The sequence below is a fragment of the Canis lupus genome, chromosome 19 (genome assembly GCF_003254725.2).
Source record: "Canis lupus dingo isolate Sandy chromosome 19, ASM325472v2, whole genome shotgun sequence".
NCBI classification, from domain to species: Eukaryota; Metazoa; Chordata; class Mammalia; order Carnivora; family Canidae; genus Canis; species Canis lupus.
In genome coordinates this window covers 2,443,220-2,465,985 of record NC_064261.1, presented here as the reverse complement: position 1 = coordinate 2,465,985, position 22,766 = coordinate 2,443,220, and the positions used below count along the sequence as shown (strand labels likewise).

The window sequence follows — 22,766 nt, the reverse complement described above, 5'->3', positions numbered from 1 at the left end:
AAAACACAACAAACCCTTTACCCATCTTAGAGCAACGTTATAAAAAATCCTGAGGAATAATGTCCACGGAGATACTGGAAAGCAGGAAATATTTTTCAGACGAAAAGAACAATGCCCATTTGGAGTATTTATGTGGAGTGAGTTATTTTGGAGTTTACCAGAGAGCTTTCAAACATTTCAGAGTTCAAGTTTTGGAATAGTCCCTGGAAACCTTTTTTTTTTTTTTTTTACTGGAAACCTTTCTAAAATACACTACACCCTTCCCTGTGTGGAAGCAGGTCCCTACCGGACCAGCCGCGCTGGCTGTCCCACCCAGAGCCCCGCCAGTGCCTGCCATGCACCGCCCCCCAAGCCACCTGCACCTGCCGGCCCTGTCGGATGCATGCACCTCAGGACGGAGGCCCTCCCGGGGGCCCCAGGCCTGCTGAGCTTCGGCACACCGTGCAGCACAATTCCCAGCGTCCCTCTGATCCCGCTGCTCCCTCTGCCCCCGCCTAGGCTGACCGCAGACGGGCCTTCCAGACGCTGGTTCTCAGCTGGTCTGGCCATTGACGGGTGTCAACCAGGTCGCCACACCAGCTACGGGACTTCAAGGTCCCCATGATCCTGGCTGCGGAATCCAACCTCACTAACCCTCAGTTATCCTGGATGGAAAAGTGCGTCAGCTACAAGACCTGGGACAGAACAGCTACGCGCTCAGCTTTGCGCATGCTGCCGCCTCCAAGCTGTTCTCTCTGCACCCACCTCCCCGCAAAACACGCAGAGTAAAACCGGCCTGTGCACGCGCGCACTCATTCAACAAACATTTGCTCATATTTCCAATTGTCGTGGATAGAATACAAACACATCATGGCTAATTCCCACATTTTTAAAAGAGATAGATTTTTAAAGACTTTATTTATTCATTTTTAGAGAGAGACCGAAAACACTGGGGGGGGGGGGGGCAGGGGAGAGGCAGAGGGAGAGAAGCAGACGCCCCAGTGAGCTCAGAACCCGACGCGCGGAGCCCCATGCCGGGACCCCGAGATCGTGACCTGTGCTGCGATCCACCGGCCCCTGAGCTGTTGAACCAACGCCACACCCGGGCCCTCCCATCCTTAAGGCCAGCCGAGCACTCTTGTACTGAAGTTCGCATTTCCCAGCAACCTCTTTCCCCACCTTTGCGCCGTCCCCCGCCGCGGTGGCCAGCATTCCCACCATCTCTGCATCCTCCCACCCAACGCCATTTGCACCACCGGCTCTTCTCTCTACTTGGTCCGCCCAGGATGGAAATCCCACATTTCCATCTCTGATTACTACCCCCGCGGCTGCTGGTGGGCTTCGGCTCTGCTCTCCATCTCCTGTTGCTTCTCCCGCCCTCCTCAGTGTCATGTGGAAAGGCTGCGCTTCTAGACTTCTCCTGAGCCACTCGCCGCTCCCGCATATAGCGGAGGAGCTGACACTGCGCATCTCAACAGCTTCAGGTCCTGCAACTCTTTCGGCCTTGGGTCGGCTTCGGTGCTATCAAACAGGTTTTGGAGGTTTCTTCTGGCTACATCTACATCTAAGATTCCAAGGTCCTAGGACACTGCGCTCTAGATAAAGAAGGACTCTGTGTGCCATTCATTACATGAAACCATTACCACCATAGACTATTTGAGAAGAGAAAAAGACAAAAATGCCATAAGCCGACAGTAGTTTCAGGAATTCGCTATGGATACTGGTCTATGCCCAACAGATACTTTTCTAGGGTGAGTCATGAAATACACCTCCTACATTTATTGCTTACTATACAAAAGCACTACATTGAACACTTTCCTAAATGCTCCAGGTTCTGGGGACTAGAAGTGTGATCAATACCGACACAGCTCGATTCCCTGACCCAGCAGACAAGACAAATTCTGAAGATGCCAGTATTGTAGATTTATTTTTAAAATCAGGTGTCCATCTCTGTCCCCCTCTCATGAGTCCACATAGGAACGAGCGGAACTCCAAAGGGAAAACGTGGGAATCCTTAAATGTTCTTTATAGATAGCTTTTCCATTTGACAAGGAACTAAATACAAGGGCTGCAATATTTAAGATCTTGGAAGTTTTCTTTGGATATTTTTTTAAGGTGAGATAACACGAAGCCCTTGTGCTGTGACTGTGAACAGGGACTGGTCTGTTTACCCAGCAGTTTGAACAGAAGGTGTTAGATGCTCAGAATAAGAAAGGAAGGGCTTGGCTGTCGATTTTCTGGAAAGGCTTCATTTACAGAGATACAGCAGGAAAAACAAGCTGACCTGACTGTGCAATCAGCTGGAACAACAAAGAAAGCTGGTGTTGGGAATAAGAATCCTACAGAAAACCCACATTTATCCAAGTTAAAGCATTCTGCTGTGGTAAGGACTAGATCAACACTTGATGGGCTTAAGGTTACTTAGAAATTAATTTTGGAAAAAAATGGGAATCTTTATCATTCAGGGTGGTGGGTTTTATTTGGTTTGGCTTGGGGTTTTTTTTTTGTTTTGTTTTGTTTTGTTTTGTTCTATTTTTAAGAATACTAGCCACAGGCCCTGTGTGTATATCTGGGCAAAATTTGTTCTATTTTTAAGAATACTAGCCACAAGCCCCTGTGCATATATCTGGGCAAAATTAAACAAAATTAAACACGATGAAAAGTACAAAATCATCCTAACTTCTCATCTAGCTTTAAATGTATCTTAAAGTACATAAAGACTACTTGAAATCAAAAGGAAGAAGCATTAGGATGGACCCACCATTTGGTTCTATCATATCTGGCCTCTGAGGATTAAGAACTAAGGCTTACGGGTTTACGGCCCCACCGACAGATAATCAGCAGGTATTTCTTTGTGATGCATGATTACCTCACTCCAAAACCCATACTTAAGTGTGATAAGTATGCCTAGAGGTTAGATTATCTGGAATCATAAGAAGCCCAGTTATCAGGGAGACAGTATGACATCGTGGATCAGAAGACAGGCTTTGATGTCCAAAAAAAAGTACAGCTGGTTTCAGAAGTAACACATGCTGACTTTGTGATCGTAGGTAAATTACTTAATTCCTTTGTGCCTCAAATAATCCGCTCTGTAATATGTAGGTAACAACACCTGCCACCACATTGGTTTGTGTTGAGGATTAAGGAAAATAATACGTACATGTGAAGTCCTTAGCGCAGGTGTAGAATATACAAAGCACGAGATAAACAGTTGCTTTGGCTATCGCCATCACAAACAACAGGACGCAAAGCTCTCCTCTTCACATGTGATGCAGGAGTTTGTACCTTCCGATGTCAGGGTGCTAAGACACCGGCCATCCCACCCTTGCCCGCCTAACAGAGCAGAAGTCCCTCTGGCCGCGGCACCATTATGTTTGGACTGCAAAGGGTGCGCGTTATTGAAGTAGGCGCGCACACAACTCCTGGTGTGACTCTGTAAACTTCTTCCCGAACTCTGCTTGTAATCTTTTACAGTTCATAACAATATGCTCATAGCTTTGTGACCACTTTGAGACAAAAGAGCCCCAGGTAATTCATCCAGCCTTGACCGTAAGAATCTTACGAGGCTGGACACGGTTGATGTCCTTATTTTACTTAAGTACCAAGGTCCTTTCCCCACTCTGATGGGGAGAAAGTAAATGGGTATCTTTCTGGAAGGCCACTGAGCTAGAGACACTAAAAGCCTTACAGATATGTGTATTTTTTGACTCAGCATATCTATTTCTAGAAATGTATCCTTAAGTGATAATTTAAGGAATATAAAAAGTTTTTTTTTTTTGTAAGGGTATTGATTAAGGTCGTTCAAAATGCAATTAACATTAGGAGAAAAAAAGACATTTCCAGTAATAGTTTATCAGATAAATCATGTTACACACTCAATAAAATATTATCTACCTATTAAAACTGATGCTATAGGGGCGCCTGGGTGGCTCAGTTGGTTAAGCATCTGCCCATGATCTCTGGTCCTGGGATTGAGCCCCCTGCTCCTCGAGGAGTCCGCCTTACTTCCCCCTCTGCCATCCCCCCTGCTTGTGTTCTGTCTCTCAAATAAATAAAATCTTTAAAAAAAAAAAAAAAAAAGAACTGACGTTACAGAAATAGGTTTTATTGACACGGATAATCTATACATATAAGTAATACACTCATATATAAACCCGTATACGTGTATGTATAGACACACACACAAACATACACAAAGTCTAAAAGGTGATTTGGAAGCGCCTCTGGATGGCATAGTCGGTTACGCATCCGACTCTTGGTTTTCAGCTCAGGTCGTAATCTCAGGCTCCTGAGATTGAGCCCCACGTTGAGCTTCAAGCTTGGCAGGGAGTCTGCTAAAGTTTCTCTCCCCTCTCCCTCTGCCCCTTGCTATGCTCATGCACGCTCTCCCCACCCTCAAATAAATAAATCTTTAAAAAACATAAAAATAGTGATTTAGAATGTGATACTGTTTTTAAATTTTTATTTTTGCTTATCTATATTTTCTAACTTTCAGCAATGAGCATGTATTAAAGAAAAAATAACAAGTTCTCTTTTAAAAAGATTTATTTATTTGAGAGGGAGAGAGAGACAGAGAGAGTGAGAATGCACACGTAGGAGGAGCAGAGGGAGAGGAAGAGAGGATCCTATGCAGACTTCCTGCTGAGCATGAAGCCTGACACGGGGCTCGATCCCACAACCCCGAGACCCGTGACTTGACCCAAATCAAGAGTGAGATGCCTGACTGCACCACCCAGGCACCCTACAAGCTGTTTATTTTAAGCTGCTGTGTTCCCAAGGATACAAGAATAATTCTTGACGTCCCCGGACCAAGAAAGGATTATAAAATACCAACTTCCACATAACATGTATTTTATGTGGCTGGCAACTGAACTACCCCACATTTTCTCTCCCTATTGCAGAGAAATGGTTGACGCGAAACCAATTAGCAATCTTTAATTAAACTCTGGGTCTTACCAGCTGCTGACTAAAAGAATGCTTAATCATGAAAGCCAGCATGGTGCCACTTTCCAGCACTGGGCTAGGAAGGCAGAGACCCAACAATGAGGCCTCAGCTCTGCACTAACCAGCTGCAACTAGCACTGTGAACTTGGGCGATTCACCTTGCCTCTGTATCCTCTTAAAATAAAAATGTTAGGCAAGAGGGCAGCTAAAGTATTTTCAGTTCTGAAAACGAATGACCATCCAGCCCCAAATGAAATTCTGGGATGGTAAAGAAAGGAGAAACTAAATCAATAGGCAGCCAAATCAGGGCACCATGCAGGGCCATGTCATCAGTGACGTGCCCATCAAACACATACCCTCCACCCCATTTCCTTTATCAGTCCTGCTAGAAGGTCAGATGTATCTAGAAGGAATTGTCACCAGCTCCCTCTTTCTGTTTGTCACTCTCCTCCTGGTTGGTCCCAGAGCTCCTCTATAGACAACATCCTTGGAGCTACCAGCATTTTTATGTATCTGTATTCTCACTGAGGCTGTAAAACCCTTCTTACTGTTAGATCCTTCTAGTTCTTCTAAGGGGGGAGCTAAATGGGTTGCTTTTACTTAAATCCACTAAAGACCAAGCAGGGCAGCAGACTGGCTCCTCTCCTGCCCCTGGGGCACCAAGTCCAAACCACCAGCTGTGGAGGGAAAACCTGTAGCTGTGTGGCTCCCTAATGACAGTCAGGTGCAAAACAGTCAGTCAACTGACTGGTAGGGGAGAGGGGGGAGACTGTCAGAATATAAGAGCTCAGGCTGTCTGGGGGGCTCAGGGGTGGAGCGTCTGCCTTTGGCTCAGGGCGTGACCCCGGGGTCCTGAGATTGAATCCCACACTGGGCTCCCCACACAGAGCCTGCTTTTCCCTCTGCCTGTGTCTCTGCCTCTCTCTGTGTCTCATGAATAAATAAATAAAATCCTTAAAAATATATATATATAATGAGCTCAACAAAGCTGGCTAGACAAATTCCTGTGATACTGATTTCTTTATGTTCTTAGAGATGGCAAATGTGTAATTTACTGCATGAACCACTGAGAAAATGCAATTCACCAGGTTAGAATTGATGGCGCAATGGATTATCAACCAAAGAGAATGGTGGCTTCATCCTGCGCAGTAGTGAACAGAAACAATCATTACTTAGGAACGTTTTTGGCTCCCTTTCCCAATTAAAAGTCTCAATGCCAAGGGAAAGTAAAAAAAAAAAAAAAAAAATCAAACCAATCTGGATATAACTTATAGAAGATTAGAAGAAGCTTATGAAAATAATGTTTTGCCAAGTAACTCTTGCTTTTTGTTCCACTCTTCTTTCTGTATGGTTCACGTTACTGCCAAGGGCCAGGTGATTATATTGGAAGCAAGTGAGACTAGATTTCAAAGACTCCTCCTGCCTGGCTCTTTGTGGCTCAAGTCTAAGGCAAGTCAAACAACTAGGACTTACCACTGCTCTTCTGCAGAACGTGGTCTCCCTGGGGGGAGCCTAGTAGTGGTTAAGTGGCTGCCTTTGGCTCAGGTCAAGATCTCGGGGGCCTAGGATCGAGCTCCACATCAGGCTCCCTGCTTCTCCATCTCCCTCTGCCCCTCTGCTCTCCCTCCCCACTTGTGCTCTCTGCTCTCTCTTGTACTTTCTCTCCAAAACAAAAAAATCCAATCTTTAAAAGAACACAAGAAAATGGTCTATATGAAGGCACTGATGGTAGATGCTCCCTTTAATTCAATTTATATGCTAAAGATTCACAATGTGCATGACTTACAAGCAATGTTTTTGCAATCCTATGGATTCTACAGGGCAGTGAGTTAGACTCACCTAGTTTCCTGCTGAAGCTTCTCTTACAGCAAAGATTTATGAAAGTCAAGCAAATTAAAAAGCTCTTGATATACTGTCCCACCACATACCAACTTTGTAGTTTACAACAAAACATTAAAATTACAAACTGAAAGGTCAGCAAATCAGAGAAATCTGAAAGCTGGCAGCTTCCGCTCTTAAAATCCTCTCCTGAAAGGGAGCCAGCAATTTGGGTTTTAAATGGAAATCGATAAGGAGGACTAATGGGTGAATGGGACTTCACGGAGGCTGTCACTTCCGTGGACTCTTCCACAAGGAAATTCTGGAGGTATCTCTATGGGTAATCAATACATACAAAAGCTAAAACTGTTCTGGGTTTATTAAAATGAGATCATGCAGTTGTGACAGGCATTACTTACTGGGAAAATGAAAGTACATCTCTGTGGTATAAATTATGCCGTCAGCATTTACTGCCTGGTGCTCCTTAGCCTCGGTCTGGCAAATAATTCAGGAATAACTCAGCTTTGTAACTCTGGGCTCTTTCCTACACGAGCATTCACAGGAGCATCTGCTTCGTAGATTGGCAAAGCCCCAGAAACGAGCTGAGGAGTAGTGATGTCAGTAACGGGGAAAGAACAAAGGGTTAGGGCTGAGGGGGCAGGAGGAGAGGAGTCACAGACGCACATGCCAGCAGCTCTCACCAGTGTAAATGCACGCTGACCTGGGAAGGCCAGGCGCCTGGAGCTGCTGTAAGGAGAGATATGAGGGCTCTAAGGAGCTCCCGGCTCCAAAGGATCTCAAAAGCCTCTGGACACAAGTGGGAGGCAGGCTGGAAGGTGAGAGAGAACGTGTCAGAGTGTCCTTTCTGCATCCTTGTCAAGTCAAGTGGTTAAGTGGCTCCATCTGATTGCTAATACCCTTTCTTTTTACTGCTTCACTTGCTGGCTATAATGTCTATTTTTACCTCAATTCTAGAATGTTTCTGCCGACTAAATGTGACACTTTCCCCATCAACCACCCCAGGGCACATCCCCCGCCCCAGTAGCTATGGGGTCCTTCCCCTTTGTATTGAATGAATGGCACAGATGACTGGAGTGCTGGTCTCCATGCCCTGCACCCTGATGCCATTCCTTCATTCGCCGGGATGCATAAATGGCTGACATATCCCATCATTTCTCATGAGGCTGTCTGCATCTTAACCAGAATAACTCAAAAGGGATATAACACTACAATGTTAGAATTTTGTGTGCCATTCAATCCTTGAGGGAGCATTACTAGGCCGCCAGGGCCTTCCAGCAGCTGGAAATCACACGGAGATAACCTCTCCTGCCTAGGTAAAAGGCCAGCTGAGATTCCTGTATTTAGTTGGGCACCCTGCAATTCACTGGCACTGTGTGGTACTGGTTCACACTGGGCTGTAATTGAATATTTACTTATGTTCTCAAGAGCAGAGACCGGATCTAATTATCGTTATATCTTTAGATCCTAGCATAGCACTTCCTACTGAGTAGAGATCAATTTAAAGACTGAACAAAGTCAATTGAAAGAGCTCCAAATGGCCAAAGCTAGAATGACTTGAGCAACAAAATAAAGTAGCACTGGACTCCTCCAAAGTATAAAATCAATGTGCATGATTGCATACTGATAAAAAATAATTGAATAAATTAAAACTCCCCATTCCTTAAGAGTGGGTTGTGCGTAGTGACTTCCAGAGAGTATACAACATGGAGAGGGGAAGAAAATAGTAATGTAACAGTAGAGAAACCCAAAAAAGCCTGCTTTGGCTGGATGATCAAGGAAGACCTCATCAGTCGTAAGTTAGCAATATGTACCCTTGCTTGACATAATGCGATAAAAATAGCACTTTATCTTTGTGATCTTCCTCAGCAAAAATTCATCACCTCAGCCTAATCGTAAGAAAAACATCAAATACCAATAGAGGGACATTCTCCAATATACCTGACTGGTATCCTTCAAAATTGGGAAGGGAAGTCTGAAGAACTTCCACCGCCAAGAAGAGCCTACAGAGACATGAGAGCTAAATATAATATAGTATCCTGGATAGGATCTTGGAACAGAAAAAAAGGACATTAGGTGAAATCTAAATAAACTATGGCTTTTGTTTACTAATAGTATAATCAATACGGGTTCATTAACTAAAACAAACGTACCGTACTAAGCAGGATATTGATAACAAGGGACACTATGTATGTACAGGGCAGATGGGAGCTCTCTGAACTATTACCCAACTTTTCTGTAAATCTAAGACTGTAAAAAATAAAGTCTATGAATAATAATTTTAAAAATCAAGTGAATGTAAAAAAAAAAAAGGAAAGAAAACTAAGTGCTCCGTGCTCTTGCTTTTCCTATGGTTATTTGCAAAGCCACATGCAAACGAATAACTGAAAAAATCTTGGCCACTTTGGATTAAAAACCCTTGAGAGAGATCCAATAACGGCAGGGCTATTGACCACCATTTTAAACACAGGACATTATTATAGATTATGATCAGGAAGGAAAAAGGATCCCTACTCAAGTAGGAAGTACTGTGCTAAGATATAGAAGTATTACTCAGTACACCCAAGTAGTCCACATGTTCCTCTTTCATTTCTTTTCATTTCATTTCTTTCATTTCCTAGCTGCCCGTGGAGTTAAGTTGGGGTCATATGACTGGTTCTAGCCAACAGAGTGTGCGTGGAAGTGGTGTGTGACCCGTCCGGCCCAAGGGAATTAAATGCAGGTATACCTCAATCTTCCATTTTTCCCTTCTCAGTTGTCCTCCCATGGAGGCTCTGTGTCACTACAGATGCAGAAGGCCACAGGATCCAAAGGAGACTTTGCCAGGGTGAGAAAGAAACCCTTACCGTGTTAAGCCATTGAAGATTTGGGGTTCACCTGCTGAAATGGCTCTGGTTAATTACCCTAAATTATCAAGTGATTGTGTTCCCAAATAAAGGTTCCTTTCATTCTGACGGAAAACTGTTAATCATAATGTTTTTCCATATTTCTGAATATCGCTACTTACCACAGGCGATGGTCCAATAGACCAAAGAGTCTGGAGTCTGGTACAGGATTCGGTAAGGAGCCACCCGGGCACTGGAGTCCAGCACGACATCGAGGGTACCCACGAGAAGGCCTGAGGATAAAGAAGGGGGAAAAACGCTTAAGGGTTTCCCCAGTGCTGCCCCAAATTCCCAGAGGCAGCGTCAACACGCCCCTCCTGTTGGACCTCCCAACGGTCCTCCCCTACAACCCTTCTTGACAACCCCTCTCCTGTTGCACCCCACACCTTGACAAAATTTTCATCTTAAACATTCTGATGTTGGCTCTACATTACTTGTTCCAACAACCTCCAAGAGAAATCGCATTAAGTTGAAAGGCAGTCTGCTGGCATCAAAACTAATGGGAGGCTAACAAAGCTGGTAGCCCAGCCCCTGGCATATGCTGATATTTATAAATGCCTATAAATAAAAATAAGTAGGGTATTAAGCACTTACATGTTGGAGTCTCGGCTTTCCCTACATTATACCAAATGTGCATTATTTTCTCCCCTTTTCACCTAAGAAACAAATCCTTAATTTGAGTAACTTGCCAAGGCCAGGAACCAGTCCTGTCTATCTGAGTCAGTGTGCCAGGCTTGGCCTACATGTTATTTTAACCTGCCCCATTTCTCTTTGTATTAAAAAGGTACAGTTCAGCTTAGAAAACATCAATTAAGTCCCTACTGTGTGCAAGGCAAACCCTGTGGCACAAAACATAGTAAGAAAGAGTCCTTAAGGTATTTAGAATCTAGCAGCGAAGGCCAAGCAGTGTCTTAACACTTGTTTAGGAGCAAACAAGGGCTGTGAAAGGAGCGCTTGCCCATCCCCGGGGCAGAGTCCTTTGCTATTTGTTACATCAATCATTAAAACCAGAGATGGCTGCAGATGACCACCCTCTGCAATGATGCAGTAATGAGGCCGAGGGTCAGGAGAGGCACTGGCGGACGGTGGCCTTCTGTGGGTCAGGAACCTCACTGATCCGTCCACCCTGGGGGAAACTCACCACGTTATCCAAGTCCGGGCAGCCTGAACAGTCAATGAATGAATTTATCTATTTATCTGTGAGAGATGCAAATACTCAGGACACCAACGCTCACTTAAGAAGAGGCAGCATCTTCTGCTTCCAGGAGTGCAAATCCATCTCATAACTACCATTCCTGCAACATCGGCCCTCCAGAGATGTGTGCCTCCTTTACCTACCCCAAGCTGGGATCGAGCACCAAACACTTCCTCCACTGTTCTAAGACAGCACGGGCATGCACACAAATTCCACAAAGTCAAATAAACTAGATTCCTTGCATGGCAGGATGAATCCAAACAATTTCCATAAAGTAAATGCCCATAATTATTCCAAAGTCAGATGGAAATCAGCACAGAGCAGGATTTGGATGCAGAAGAACCAATTAGGAACTCTGGCTAGTTTTCTTTCTTTCTTTCTTTTTTTAAGATTTTGTTTATTCATGAGAGACACACACAGAGAGAGAGAGAGAGAGAGGCAGAGACACAGGCAGAGGGAGAAGCAGGCTCCCTGCGGGGAGCCCGACGCAGGACTCGATCCCGGGACCCCAGGATCACGCCCTGGGCCGAAGGCAGGCGCCAAACCACTGAGCCACCTGGGAATTCCCTGGCTAGTTTTCATGTTAGGGCGGGACATTTTATTTTCAATGCCTTGGTTTACTCAGTGATAAAATGGAGTCAATATCACAGTTACAGGATTGTTCTTGTAATAATACGGAATATAATAGGATTTAAGGGCAATAGGCTGATTGGAATAAGCAGTTTAACAACCTGCCTAGAACTTGCCAAGACTCCTTTATTTAATTTGACTTCTACTTAGATGACATGTTTATGAAAAATGGCTTAGATATGACACCAAAAGCATAAGCAATCAAAGGAAAAAAATAAATAATTTTTGGCTTCATCAAAATTAATCATTTTTGTCCTACAGGGGACACAATCAAGAAAGTGAAAGGGCAACACAGAAAGTGAAAGAAAATATTTCAAAACCATATATCCGATAAGGGACTCGTTTCCAGAATATGTAAAGTACTGTTTACTTCATATGAAAATGCAAATAACCTAATAAAAAATAGGCAAAGGATCTGAAGAGACATTTCTCCAAAGAAGATATACAAACAGTCAACGAGCACATGAAAACAGACTCTGTATCATTGGGCATCAAGGAAATGCAAATCAAAACAAGTTACGCTTCACACTCACTAGGATGGCTTAACCAAGAAGAGAGGATATGAAGTATCGCCCAGGATGTGGAGAAACGGAAAACATCTACTGCTGGTGGGCATGTAAAATAGTGCAGCCACTTAGGAAAATCCTTTGGCAGATCCTCCAAAGGTCAAATGTGGAATTTACGTAAGACTCAGCAGCTCCACTCCTGGGTATATACTCAAGAGGACTGTACACGTACGTCCACACAAAAACTTGCACGTGGATGTCTTAATGGCCCTAAGTCGAAACAACCCAAATGTTCACCAACTGAAGAAGGGATAAATAAAATGCAGGATATTGATACAACAGAATATTCTTCAGCAATAAAAGGAACGAAGTACTGGTAGAGGCTACCACACGGATGACCTCTAAGAACACTACGCTAAGGCTACGAGGCCAGATGCCAAAGACCGTATCTTGCAGAAGTCTATTTATAGGAAGAGTCTAGAATATGCAAATGTATAGAGACAGAAACAGATTCGTGGGCGCCTCAGGTTGAGGTGGGGAGGGGAGGGAAGGGTGTCCTGCTAATGGGTATAGGGCTTTTGGGGTGGGACAAAAAATGTCTTAAAGCTGAGTATGGTGATGGTCGTGCATCTGTGAATATACGAAAACCCATTCAATTGTCTACTTTCCACAGATGACGTGTTTGGTAGTGAATTACGTCTCAATTAAGCTGCTATTAATAATTTTTTTAAATGGCTTTGGGATAATCCTGATAGTGCTTGAGGCTGACAGGGGGAGGCTAATGTCCCCGGGTCCCTTGCTCTGTGACTGCGGAAATGAGTAGCACACAGGGAAGCAGGAAGCTCAGCGCGTGGCTCGTGGCAGGCTCTTCATGACGTCCTACTGAATCTGAACCGTCAGTTCTCCCAAAACTGTCACCACTAGTATCTCCTGACATGTCATCCTATGACAATGTCCCCATGTTTGGTTCCATCTCACTGTATCTGATACCTTGATGTGCAGGATGCCGCTGAAATCCACTTCCTTCTGCTCCAGCGGCATGGGGTCACGGAAGGAGCTTTTGCGGAGTCACCTAGTGTTCAGGAGCTCAGTTCTGGCTCTGAATCTGTCATGACCAGTTCTGTGGCACAGACATGTCACTTAACTCTTCGATGCTTTGGCTGGCTCAGCTGTATAAAGTGATCATAACGGCACCTGCCTCCCTGAACCAGGTTTTTGAACCAAGAAGCGTACAGGAGGTTACCCATGGGCAAGTCCTACAGTTGTCCTTGGTCTCTGTCCAAGGACAGGAACCCAGTTAGGTTCACTCCAAACCACAGTGACCGTAGTCGACCTGAACATACCAGGAAAAACAAACTTCCACTAAAGTGAAAATTAATTAATTCATTTGTATAATCTGGCCTGTAAGAAATACATCAAAAATCCCTACAGCCTGCACTTTCCCAAGGGCTTTGTGAAGATCCACATAATGCCACACACATATGCATTTTTGTTTTCTCTACCGTGACGTGGATTTACTGCAAAGACCTCTAATTGTTTTTCAGGTATCTGCAGATGGACGAGCATATTAACAGGAAAGGCCGACAGGAGTGCCAGCTAACCTGGCAAACACAGGTACATCACTCGTAACTGAGGGTTTGTCACACTTCGCTCTTCTCGAATCAAAAGAAGAAATGAAATCCCCAGAATACTGGAAATGTCACATACGTTGGTTCTAAGGAATGCACACTTCAGGGTGGGCCTAGGAAATGCAGCCGAGGATTAGCTTACGCGGTTTAACGAGCCTCTGAAAGAATGTCATCGCAGATCAAGGTTCTTGCAAGGGCAGCAAGCACAGCTCACTGGACAGAGCAGCCAACGGCAGTCCCGCTTCTAGAATTCTTCAGGCCTGGCCCTGCCACCACCCAAGTCTCACAGCCGGCCTCCCTGAGCCTCAGTCTCCCCACCTTTAATGTCTCACTAGACTTCTATGCTCTATAACACGCAAGGGGTGGGGGGGAGGCCTCTGAAAAGGTCCAACCTAATCCAGTCATCTTAACCACCACCAATGTCCCCCGCTAGAAGACCCCGAGTGTGGGCTTCTGATTAGACACCAGCTCCTCAACGCTCCGTGTGCATTCATAGCTGGCACCACTAGCTCCCACTAAGATTTATTTTTTTATTTTTATTTTTTTTTTTTATAAATTTTTTTTTTTAAATTTATTTATGATAGGCACACAGTGAGAGAGAGAGAGGCAGAGACACAGGCAGAGGGAGAAGCAGGCTCCATGCACCGGGAGCCCGACGTGGGATTCGATCCCGGGTCTCCAGGATCGCGCCCTGGGCCAAAGGCAGGCGCCAAACCGCTGCGCCACCCAGGGATCCCCTACTAAGATTTAGATGAAAACAAAGGGCACATACAAACCTACTGTAGGGGCCATGCTAAAATATTTTTTTTTAATATTTATTTATTTATTTATTTATTTATTTATTTATTTATTTATGATAGACACACAGAGAGAGAGAGAGAGAGAGAGAGAGAGAGAGAGAGGCAGAGACCCAGGCAGAGGGAGAAGCAGGCTCCGTGCTGGGAGCCCGACGTGGGACTCGATCCCAGGACCCAGGGTTGCACCCTGGGCCGAAGGCAGGCAACAAACCGCTGAGCCACCCAGGGATCCCTGCTAAAATATTTTAAACTACGGACAGTATAGTGCTGTGACCCTCACGTTAGGTGCACATACAAGTAGAAAATCGTTGTGAAAAATTCTTTTCGACAACTTGAGGTACCAGATACTCAGACAGAAAGTAACACTGTGAATCGGTACGCAGTTGGCCAACCGAATCAGTAAATACACCCTTCCACGTTAACCCGCGTGTGCCCTTGCCCTGGGTAACACGGACCACAATTCTCCCTCCCTTTGGGATGTTGTGCTTATGTGTCAACGCTCACCCGCCACGGCCGAAATGCCAAACCCCCAAGTGTGTGACACCTGTCTTCCTATCCCCCCCCTCCCATCCTGCTTCTGCAGGGCCTGTCGAATTCATCTAGAATTACTTGCACACTTGCCCCATTCCGCTTCCCCTCCTCTTCCCAGAGGGGCTCCTCCCGGTGCCTGGGGTCCGACTCCGACTCCCGGGTCCCCCACTTGTCTTGGAGCACGGTGAGCCCTGAGCACACACGTCATCACCGGAGGAGGGAGTAGTTTTGTTGTTTTTTGAAAACCGACATAATAAGTCGTCGCCGTGCTGCCTCGATGCTGTTGGTACAAAGAGTCAAGTCTCGGGGAGAGGGAAACCCGTGCTCCTGTGTCCACCGTCCATGCACCATACGAGAGGACGGGGTCCGGATCCAGGGCCCACCCCACCGCACCCCACCCGGAAAACCAACCCAGCAATCGAGACTTTCTCAGAAGGTCTATTACTCACTCCTCTGAAATCGTTGTCAACCCTCCGGACCTTTGGACCTTTGGCCATTTCCCACACGACGCTGCTGCAGCCAGCCGGCTGTGGCTGGTCTTAAACGATCTTGATGGCCTGAGATAACGAAGTCAGACTATGGCCCTCAAAACAACTCTCCCCCACACCTACCTACTGTATTAGTTCGAGGGCATCTTGTTACATAAAAATGCTTTTGCAAGGAGGCTCAGAAAACACTACTAAGTCCGTACATTTAGGCTCTCCAGCGCCTTGGGGCGCGGGGGGTGGGTGACACACGGGGAGCCACGGCTTGCTCAGTGTCAGGAGAATGTGGGCCACTTAGGCGCGTGCCTGTGACCATGATCAGTCACCTGCCCACGATCCTGGAGAGTGCAGGCCGCGTAGGCGTGTGCCCGTGACCATGATCACCTGCCCGCGATCCTGGAGCACCTTGCGGATAAAGCGGGCAAGGCCCTGAGGCCTACGAGGCCACAGCAGGCAGCACAAAGGTCAGACGGACCGCCACTACCTGTACCTACTCAGAGAGTGCCCTGCGGGCTCTACGCACTATTGTTAAATAAAGAATTTCGAAGCCACGGAAGACTATAGGAAATTGCAAATACACGCAATACAACTCTGACCTTTGACATTTAGCCTTACCTGCTTTGTTTTCCTTTTCAACCAAGAAAATGTAACACTCCTAGCAAAGGTCCCTTTGATGCCTCCTCCATCCCACCTCCCTCTCTCCATCCACCACTGTCAAGCTGCTTTGTATTCTTCTCATCCGGGTCCTTACACTTTAATTGCCCCATGGGTATGTACACGAATGCACATTTAACACTGATGCGCACTTTAAATTTTACATTAACGATAAAGAGTTCATATGGTTTGGCAACCTTTTTCACTCAATAAAACGGTTATAAGATCTACTCAGGTTATCCTTGTAAATCTGATTCACTCATTTTAAATGCTGTATGATATCCACTAGATAAATGCCAGTTACTTTTTCCTAATAAAGGACATTTGAATTTAACTATAACTTTTTCCCCCCTATAACAGGCACTGAAATCATTTTCATTGTTTGTGATGTTTTAAGCATATTAAAACATTTTAGAATGGAATTCTTGGGTCATAGGGGAAGTGTATCTTTAAACCTTATCAGACTTTACATAATTGCTTTCCAAAGTGATTGTGCCAACTTACTCTCACCAGGAAAGCGAAAGAATACATTTCTCCATAATGGTCCCAACATTATCCGTGGTTTGGTTTTGTTTTTCTAATTTTCACCAATCTCAAGGGTGAGAAATAGTAGCCATTTGTTGTTTTTAAGTAAGCTCGACAACACTGGAGCTTGAACTCACAACTCTGAGATCAAGAATTGCATGCTCTTCCAACTAACCAGCCAGGTGCCCCTCCATTTGTTGTTTAAATGTTGCATTTTTCCAATTATCAATGAGCTTGAGTAGCTTTTCCTGTTTATTGGCCCATCCTGGTTTCCTATTCTGTGAGCTATGTGCCTTTCCTACTGAAATGACTTTTGCTGGAGATCTAGTGCAGAGATTTAGAATTTACCATTTAGAGGCTTCCACGAATATACAGCCTGATCAATTCATTTCACCAAATATATACGGATCTCCCTAAAGCCAAAGGAGCAGTACACTTGGGCTTACTTCTTTATATATATACTATATAAGTGGAGGAATCTGTGATCAGTATTTGCAAACTCCACTTCCATGGAAAGTTCCTGTAGGTCACAGGCTCCCACCTTCTCCTACCTGCTGATCCTAAGGTGCTACTGGTATGTCCCCCTGTAAGTCTTGCGCTGACGTTGGATTACGTGCTCTTAGGCAGAAAGTAATGAAACAGTAACGCCCAGAAGCAGCTGCTGACAGTTATCAACTCCAGCCACACCAGTTTTTATACTTCTCTCTCTCTCTTTATTTTTTTTATTGGAGTTCAATTTGCCAACATATAGCATAACATCCAGTGCTTATCCCACCAAGTGAAGAAAGAGAAATTAAGGAGTCAATCCCATTTACAATTGCACCCAAAAGCATAAGATACCTAGGAATAAACCTAACCAAAGAGGTAAAGGATCTATACCCTAAAAACTACAGAACACTTCTGAAAGAAATTAAGACACAAAGAGATGGAAAAATATTCCATGCTCATGGATTGGAAGAATTAATATTGTGAAAATGTCCATGCTACCCAGGACAATGTACACATTTAATGCAATCCCTATCAAAATACCGTGGACTTTCTTCAGAGAGTTGGAACAAATCATCTTAAGATTTGTGTGGAATCAGAAAAGACCCCAAATAGCCAGGGGAATTTTATTTTATTTATTTATTTTTTTTTTAGCCAGGGGAATTTTAAAAAAGAAAACCATAGCTGGGGGCATCACAATGCCAGATTTCAGGTTGTACTACAAAGCTGTGGTCATCAAGACAGTGTGGTCCTGGCACAAAAACAGACACATAGATCAGTGGAACAGAATAGAGAACCCAGAAGTGGACCCTCAACTCTATGGTCAACTAATATTCTACAAAGCAGGAAAGACTATCCACTGGAAAAAGGACAGTCTCTTTAATAAATGGTGCTGGGAAAATTGGACATCCACATGCAGAAGAATGAAACTAGACCACTCTCTTGCACCAGACACAAAGATAAACTCTAAATGGATGAAAGATCTAAATGTGAGCAAGATTCCATCAAAATCCTAGAGGAGAACACAGGCCACAGTAACTTCTTGCAAGATACATCCATGAAGTCAAGGGAAACAAAAGCAAAAATGAACTATTGGGACTTCATCAAGATAAAAAGCTCCTGCACAGCAAAAGAAACAGTCAACAAAACTACAAGACAACCTACAGAATGGGAGAAGATATTTGCAAATGAGGTATCAGATAAAGGGCTAGTTTCCAAGATCTATAAAGAACTTCTTAAACTCAACAGCAAAGAAACAGACAATCCAATCATGAAATGGGCAAAAGACATGAACAGTTTTTATACTTCTCTTACTGAATCTTGTTTGTAGTTTCCCCCTAGCAGTCTGAGAGCTCCTGGAGGGCAAGCACAGCCTTGTTTATCCTGGGATTTCCAAAGCCTACAGTAAGTCCTGTAAGTTATGCTGAATATTTTATAAATTGGATCACAAAGTTTTCACCCTGATGGACATTGGGAGAAACCAAGAAATATTTTTAAACCTTATTCGGCTACCATAGTACCTAATAGGTTCTAGCAAATTGGCCTTAAATAATTAAAATTGTCCAAGAATCATTCAATGAAAGGAGACCAACACTTGCAAAAAGTTTGGAAAATCCCACCTTGATGCAGATCAGACTCACATCTAAACTTTGGACCATGGGAGACCAAATTCTCTAATTTTGAAGTCATCTGTCACTTTTCAATGAATACTGAGATTTATCTAGAATTAAGATGGATCAAAAGCAGAGATACTTAGGGAAAGCACAGGTCTTTCTATTCTCCTACTTTTGGAAACCAGTCCAGAGATTGGCAGCTGTAGCCCCCCCCCCCCAAAAAAAAACCACAGAATTACCCCAAAGTTTAACTAGTTTAAAGTCTTGTGCCCACACACAGACTGGTAACCAATCTGCCCATCCTACCGGCCAGAGGACCCGGCGACAGATCAGGAAAACCATCGTGGGCACACAGCAGCACAGGGGGAGGCTGGAATTGCTGGGCGCGGGGTCAACTCCAAGCTCTCAGTGCCCCGAGTTCGTACAGTCACCAGGAACAGTGCACAGGTATACATGGGGGGACGCGACGCACTCCTGTCCTCTGTGCGAGACGCTGGGGACACAGGCTTGTCGGGAGGGGTGGCTGGGGCAGGAGAGGGGGGCAATCTATGGGGTTTCTCAGGTTCACAGCGTGAGAACAGGCTTTCCCGGGCTGCTGTCCTGCTCGCTACGGGACAGACAGTCAGGGCATGTTTTTAAGTGTTGCACACTTTCCAGCCCCTCTAGCATGTTTAGGTAAAGCAGGCACAGTTCAAACCACTGTTGGTGGTTTAAGAGACCGTCCACAACTCTCTCAACCTCAACAGCTGTGTCCCAGGACACGGCCCGAGAAGCACGGCCGCCTTACAATACGACCTGGCCTCTGTCTTGGGGGAGAGAGGAGAGCGCCCGTCTTACGTGTGTGCACACACACACATGCACACACACGGGGATTTGTCACCATTTGTGGAAAGATGAACTAATGAGAAGTTCGGTAACATAGGAAATACCCTGCCAACTCGGTCAATGAGGAGAGTACTTCCCAAACTATTGGTGACCAAGAATCCGTTTGGTTTTAGTTTCCAACCTGATAGAGACTGATACTTTTGTAAAACATGATATATGTGAAATGCAGGATCTATAGAATATGAAAAGAGACACAAACAACCCTCCAATTTTTTATTACTTAATCCAAGAAATTGCTCTAGGTTTCTAAATGCTTAATCTCAATTTCTGTTCCTTAGCTCAAGGCGCTGGCAAACACAAAGTTGCAGACCAGGACTTTAACTAGCACTCAATCAGGAAGGCAATGCTGGAGGGCAGTAATTTTCTCAGGGCTGTGTTTATTAGGATCATACACATAGTTTTAAAGAGCACATTCAATTCTAATAATAACACATTTTTAAAAAAGATTGATTGATTGATTTATGAATGATAGACATAGAGAGAGAGAGAGGCAGAGACACAGGAGGAGGGAGAAGCAGGCCCCACGCAGGGAGCCCGATGTGGGACTCGATCCCGGGACTCCAGGATCACGCCCTGGGCCAAAGGCAGGCACTAAACCGCTGAGCCACCCAGGGATCCCCAACACATTTTTGTTTGGGAAATTGAAACAACTGTCTACCCACTGCAAAGTAAAACAAAACTCAACAAAATCATTTCTCAGTTGAAGGCAAGACTACATCAACAGGGGAGGCAGGAACACAATATACACTGTGCTGTGTATTTATCCCATGGGCACTGGTTTAGGAGTACAGAGAATCCACAGTCCTGCACTAGACGAGCCCTGGGAGACCCTTGACGCATTTCTTAACACAAGGGGGGCAGGCTCAGAGGCAGAAAGACAATGCTTAAGGGGCAGAGCATTCCCTCTGTAGTATTCCAAACTACTTCTGGGTTGTAGGGTCTTTGAAATTCATGCTTGCTTCTATAAGTACATTAGTTCCTCTTACTCGTGGTTTCACATTCCTGGGTTTCACATATGCCCAGTCAAGTGCCATCAGAAGGAGATGATCCTCCTTCTGAGTTGTGGTTTGGAGTTCGACAGCAGCCTCACCCTATGGCCCCATGCCTACGTCATCCACCTCGCTTCATCCCACCACGCAGGCATTTTATCATCTCACGCTAGCAGAGGGTGAAAGTGAGTACAGTACAAGAAGACATGTTAAGTGAGAGAGACCACACTCACATAACTCTATTACAGTCTATTATTATAATTGTTCTATTTTCTTGGTGGTATGTCTGTAGAGGGAAAACACAGTATACGTAGGGTTCAGCGCGATCCCCAGGACCAGGCATCCATGAGGGGATCTTAGAACTTACCCCCCGCAGACAAGGGAAAACTGCACACAGAAGGTTAGAGCTCCAAAGGAGAGAAAGAAACCATGACGTTCATATTTTCCACCACAGAAGATAAAGCACAGGTGGGTTATACCTACGTAACTGCAGAAAATTGAAATCTGAAGACTGTTTCCTCAGCAAAGCCTTTGTCATATTAGCCAATTATTAGCCAATTAGCCAATTATTAGCCAATCAGCAATTATTAGCCAATCAGTGCTGTTCACACCTGCCACGCATCCTTTGAAGGCCACGTCTTCCAGGAGCTGCTCCATTTCACCCTATAGGCCAGTCTCTTCAAGTTCCAAGCACCAACTCCTACAAAAAGGGAGGGTACTTGGAATTGGTTTTTCCTTCTCTTTGGGGCCGTGTCTGAGAAGGAATCATTATCATATTTTAATGCCTAACACCCCAGTTACGACCAGCTACATAATTTGCAGAGCCCCGTGCAAAAAGAAAATGCAAGCCCCTTTGCTCAAAAATTCTTGAGAATTTCCACACAACTAGTAGAACATTCACCCAAGCCTGGAGTCCCTTGAAATGCAAGTTCCTGAGCTACGGCACAGGCCACATACCCAGCAGGCTGGCTCCGACCCCAGCAGTGCGCTGGTGATTTCATCCCCACAGACAAGCTTGTTGTTCTCAGACTTTTATCGCAGACTCAAGTTTGCTCTGATATGGACCCATGAGGACAATGAACTGAATTTATTCAAAAAACACTCTAGATACCTGCGTGTCCTGGTTCTGCAAACAAGTCCTCAACCCAGAAAGAGGAAGGTAGATGCACTTTTCTTACCTTTACGGCTGCTCCCATATACGCAACAGGACGGCGTACTGCTTCTAACCTTGACTAGAGGCATGAAAACCTGAGACTGAGGGCTCAGGGCTGGCCAAGGTCCTCCTGGAGAGTGAAGGCGGAGGGGCCCTTTTGGTGCTGGCGGGAGTACTTCATCACTGTGAAGTCCACCGTTTTGTTTTGTTTTTTAAAGATTATTATTATTATTATTTTATTTATTCATGAGAGTCACAGAGAGAGAGAGAGAAGGGCAAAGACACAGGCAGAGGGAGAAGCAGGCTCCATGCAGGAAGCCCGACGTGGGACTCGATCCCGGGTCTCCAGGATCAGGTCCTGGGCTGGAGGCGGCGCTAACCCACTGAGCCACCCAGGCTGCCCAAGCCCACCGTTTCTAAGAGACAAGCCACATCCACCACCTCGGGGAAACCTGGGCGTGATGCCCCTCATACACCTACTGCCAGATGGACCACATTTGTAGGAGCCACTCACTGTCCCAAGATCACTGCCCACCCTCCTAATTCATGTGGCCCCTTCTCTATAATGAATTAATATCATGAAATAGAAGTAATTAGGAATTTTAAATTACATTTAGGTAATGACCTAATAGGTCTCAATAAGTTATAGTACATTTATGCAAAGACAGACATTTAAAATCATGCCCTTGGGGCACCTGGGTGGCTCGGTTGGTTAAGTACCTGCCTTCAGCTCAGGTCAGGATCTCGGGGTCCTGGGATCCAGGCCTGCATCAAGGCTCCCTTAGGAGCCTCCCTCAGTTGGGAGCCTACTTCTCCCTCCCTCTCTGCCCCTCCGCCCCCCTCATGCTCTTTCTCTCTCTCAAATAAATTAAATCTTTAAAAAATCATGTGCTCAAATATTATTGAATGATATATCTATGATAGTATGTTACATGAAGAGCACAAAACTATAATTTTTGTTCATGATTCCAATCAAAATATATTACTATATTATAAACTATAATAGATGTATCATTTTTAAAGACTACAAAATTAACATACTGGT

At 44.9% G+C, this 22,766-nt stretch overlaps 1 protein-coding gene across 5 annotated transcripts in view; it reads right to left on the bottom strand.

The window, feature by feature from the left end:
• TBC1D9 (TBC1 domain family member 9) overlaps positions 1 to 22,766 on the bottom strand; it is a 114,088-nt gene that overhangs the window by 51,997 nt on the left and 39,325 nt on the right. For 2 of the 5 annotated variants that reach the window (XM_025462320.3, XM_049097370.1), the window contains exon 2: positions 9,767 to 9,877. In XM_025462320.3, coding sequence (XP_025318105.1) covers positions 9,767 to 9,877 — 111 coding nt within the window. Of the gene's footprint in view, positions 1 to 3,139; positions 3,442 to 9,766; positions 9,878 to 12,965; positions 13,032 to 20,935; positions 21,074 to 22,766 lie in introns of those variants that run through there. The other 3 variants (XM_049097371.1, XM_049097369.1, XM_025462322.3) reach the window with 3 other exon arrangements.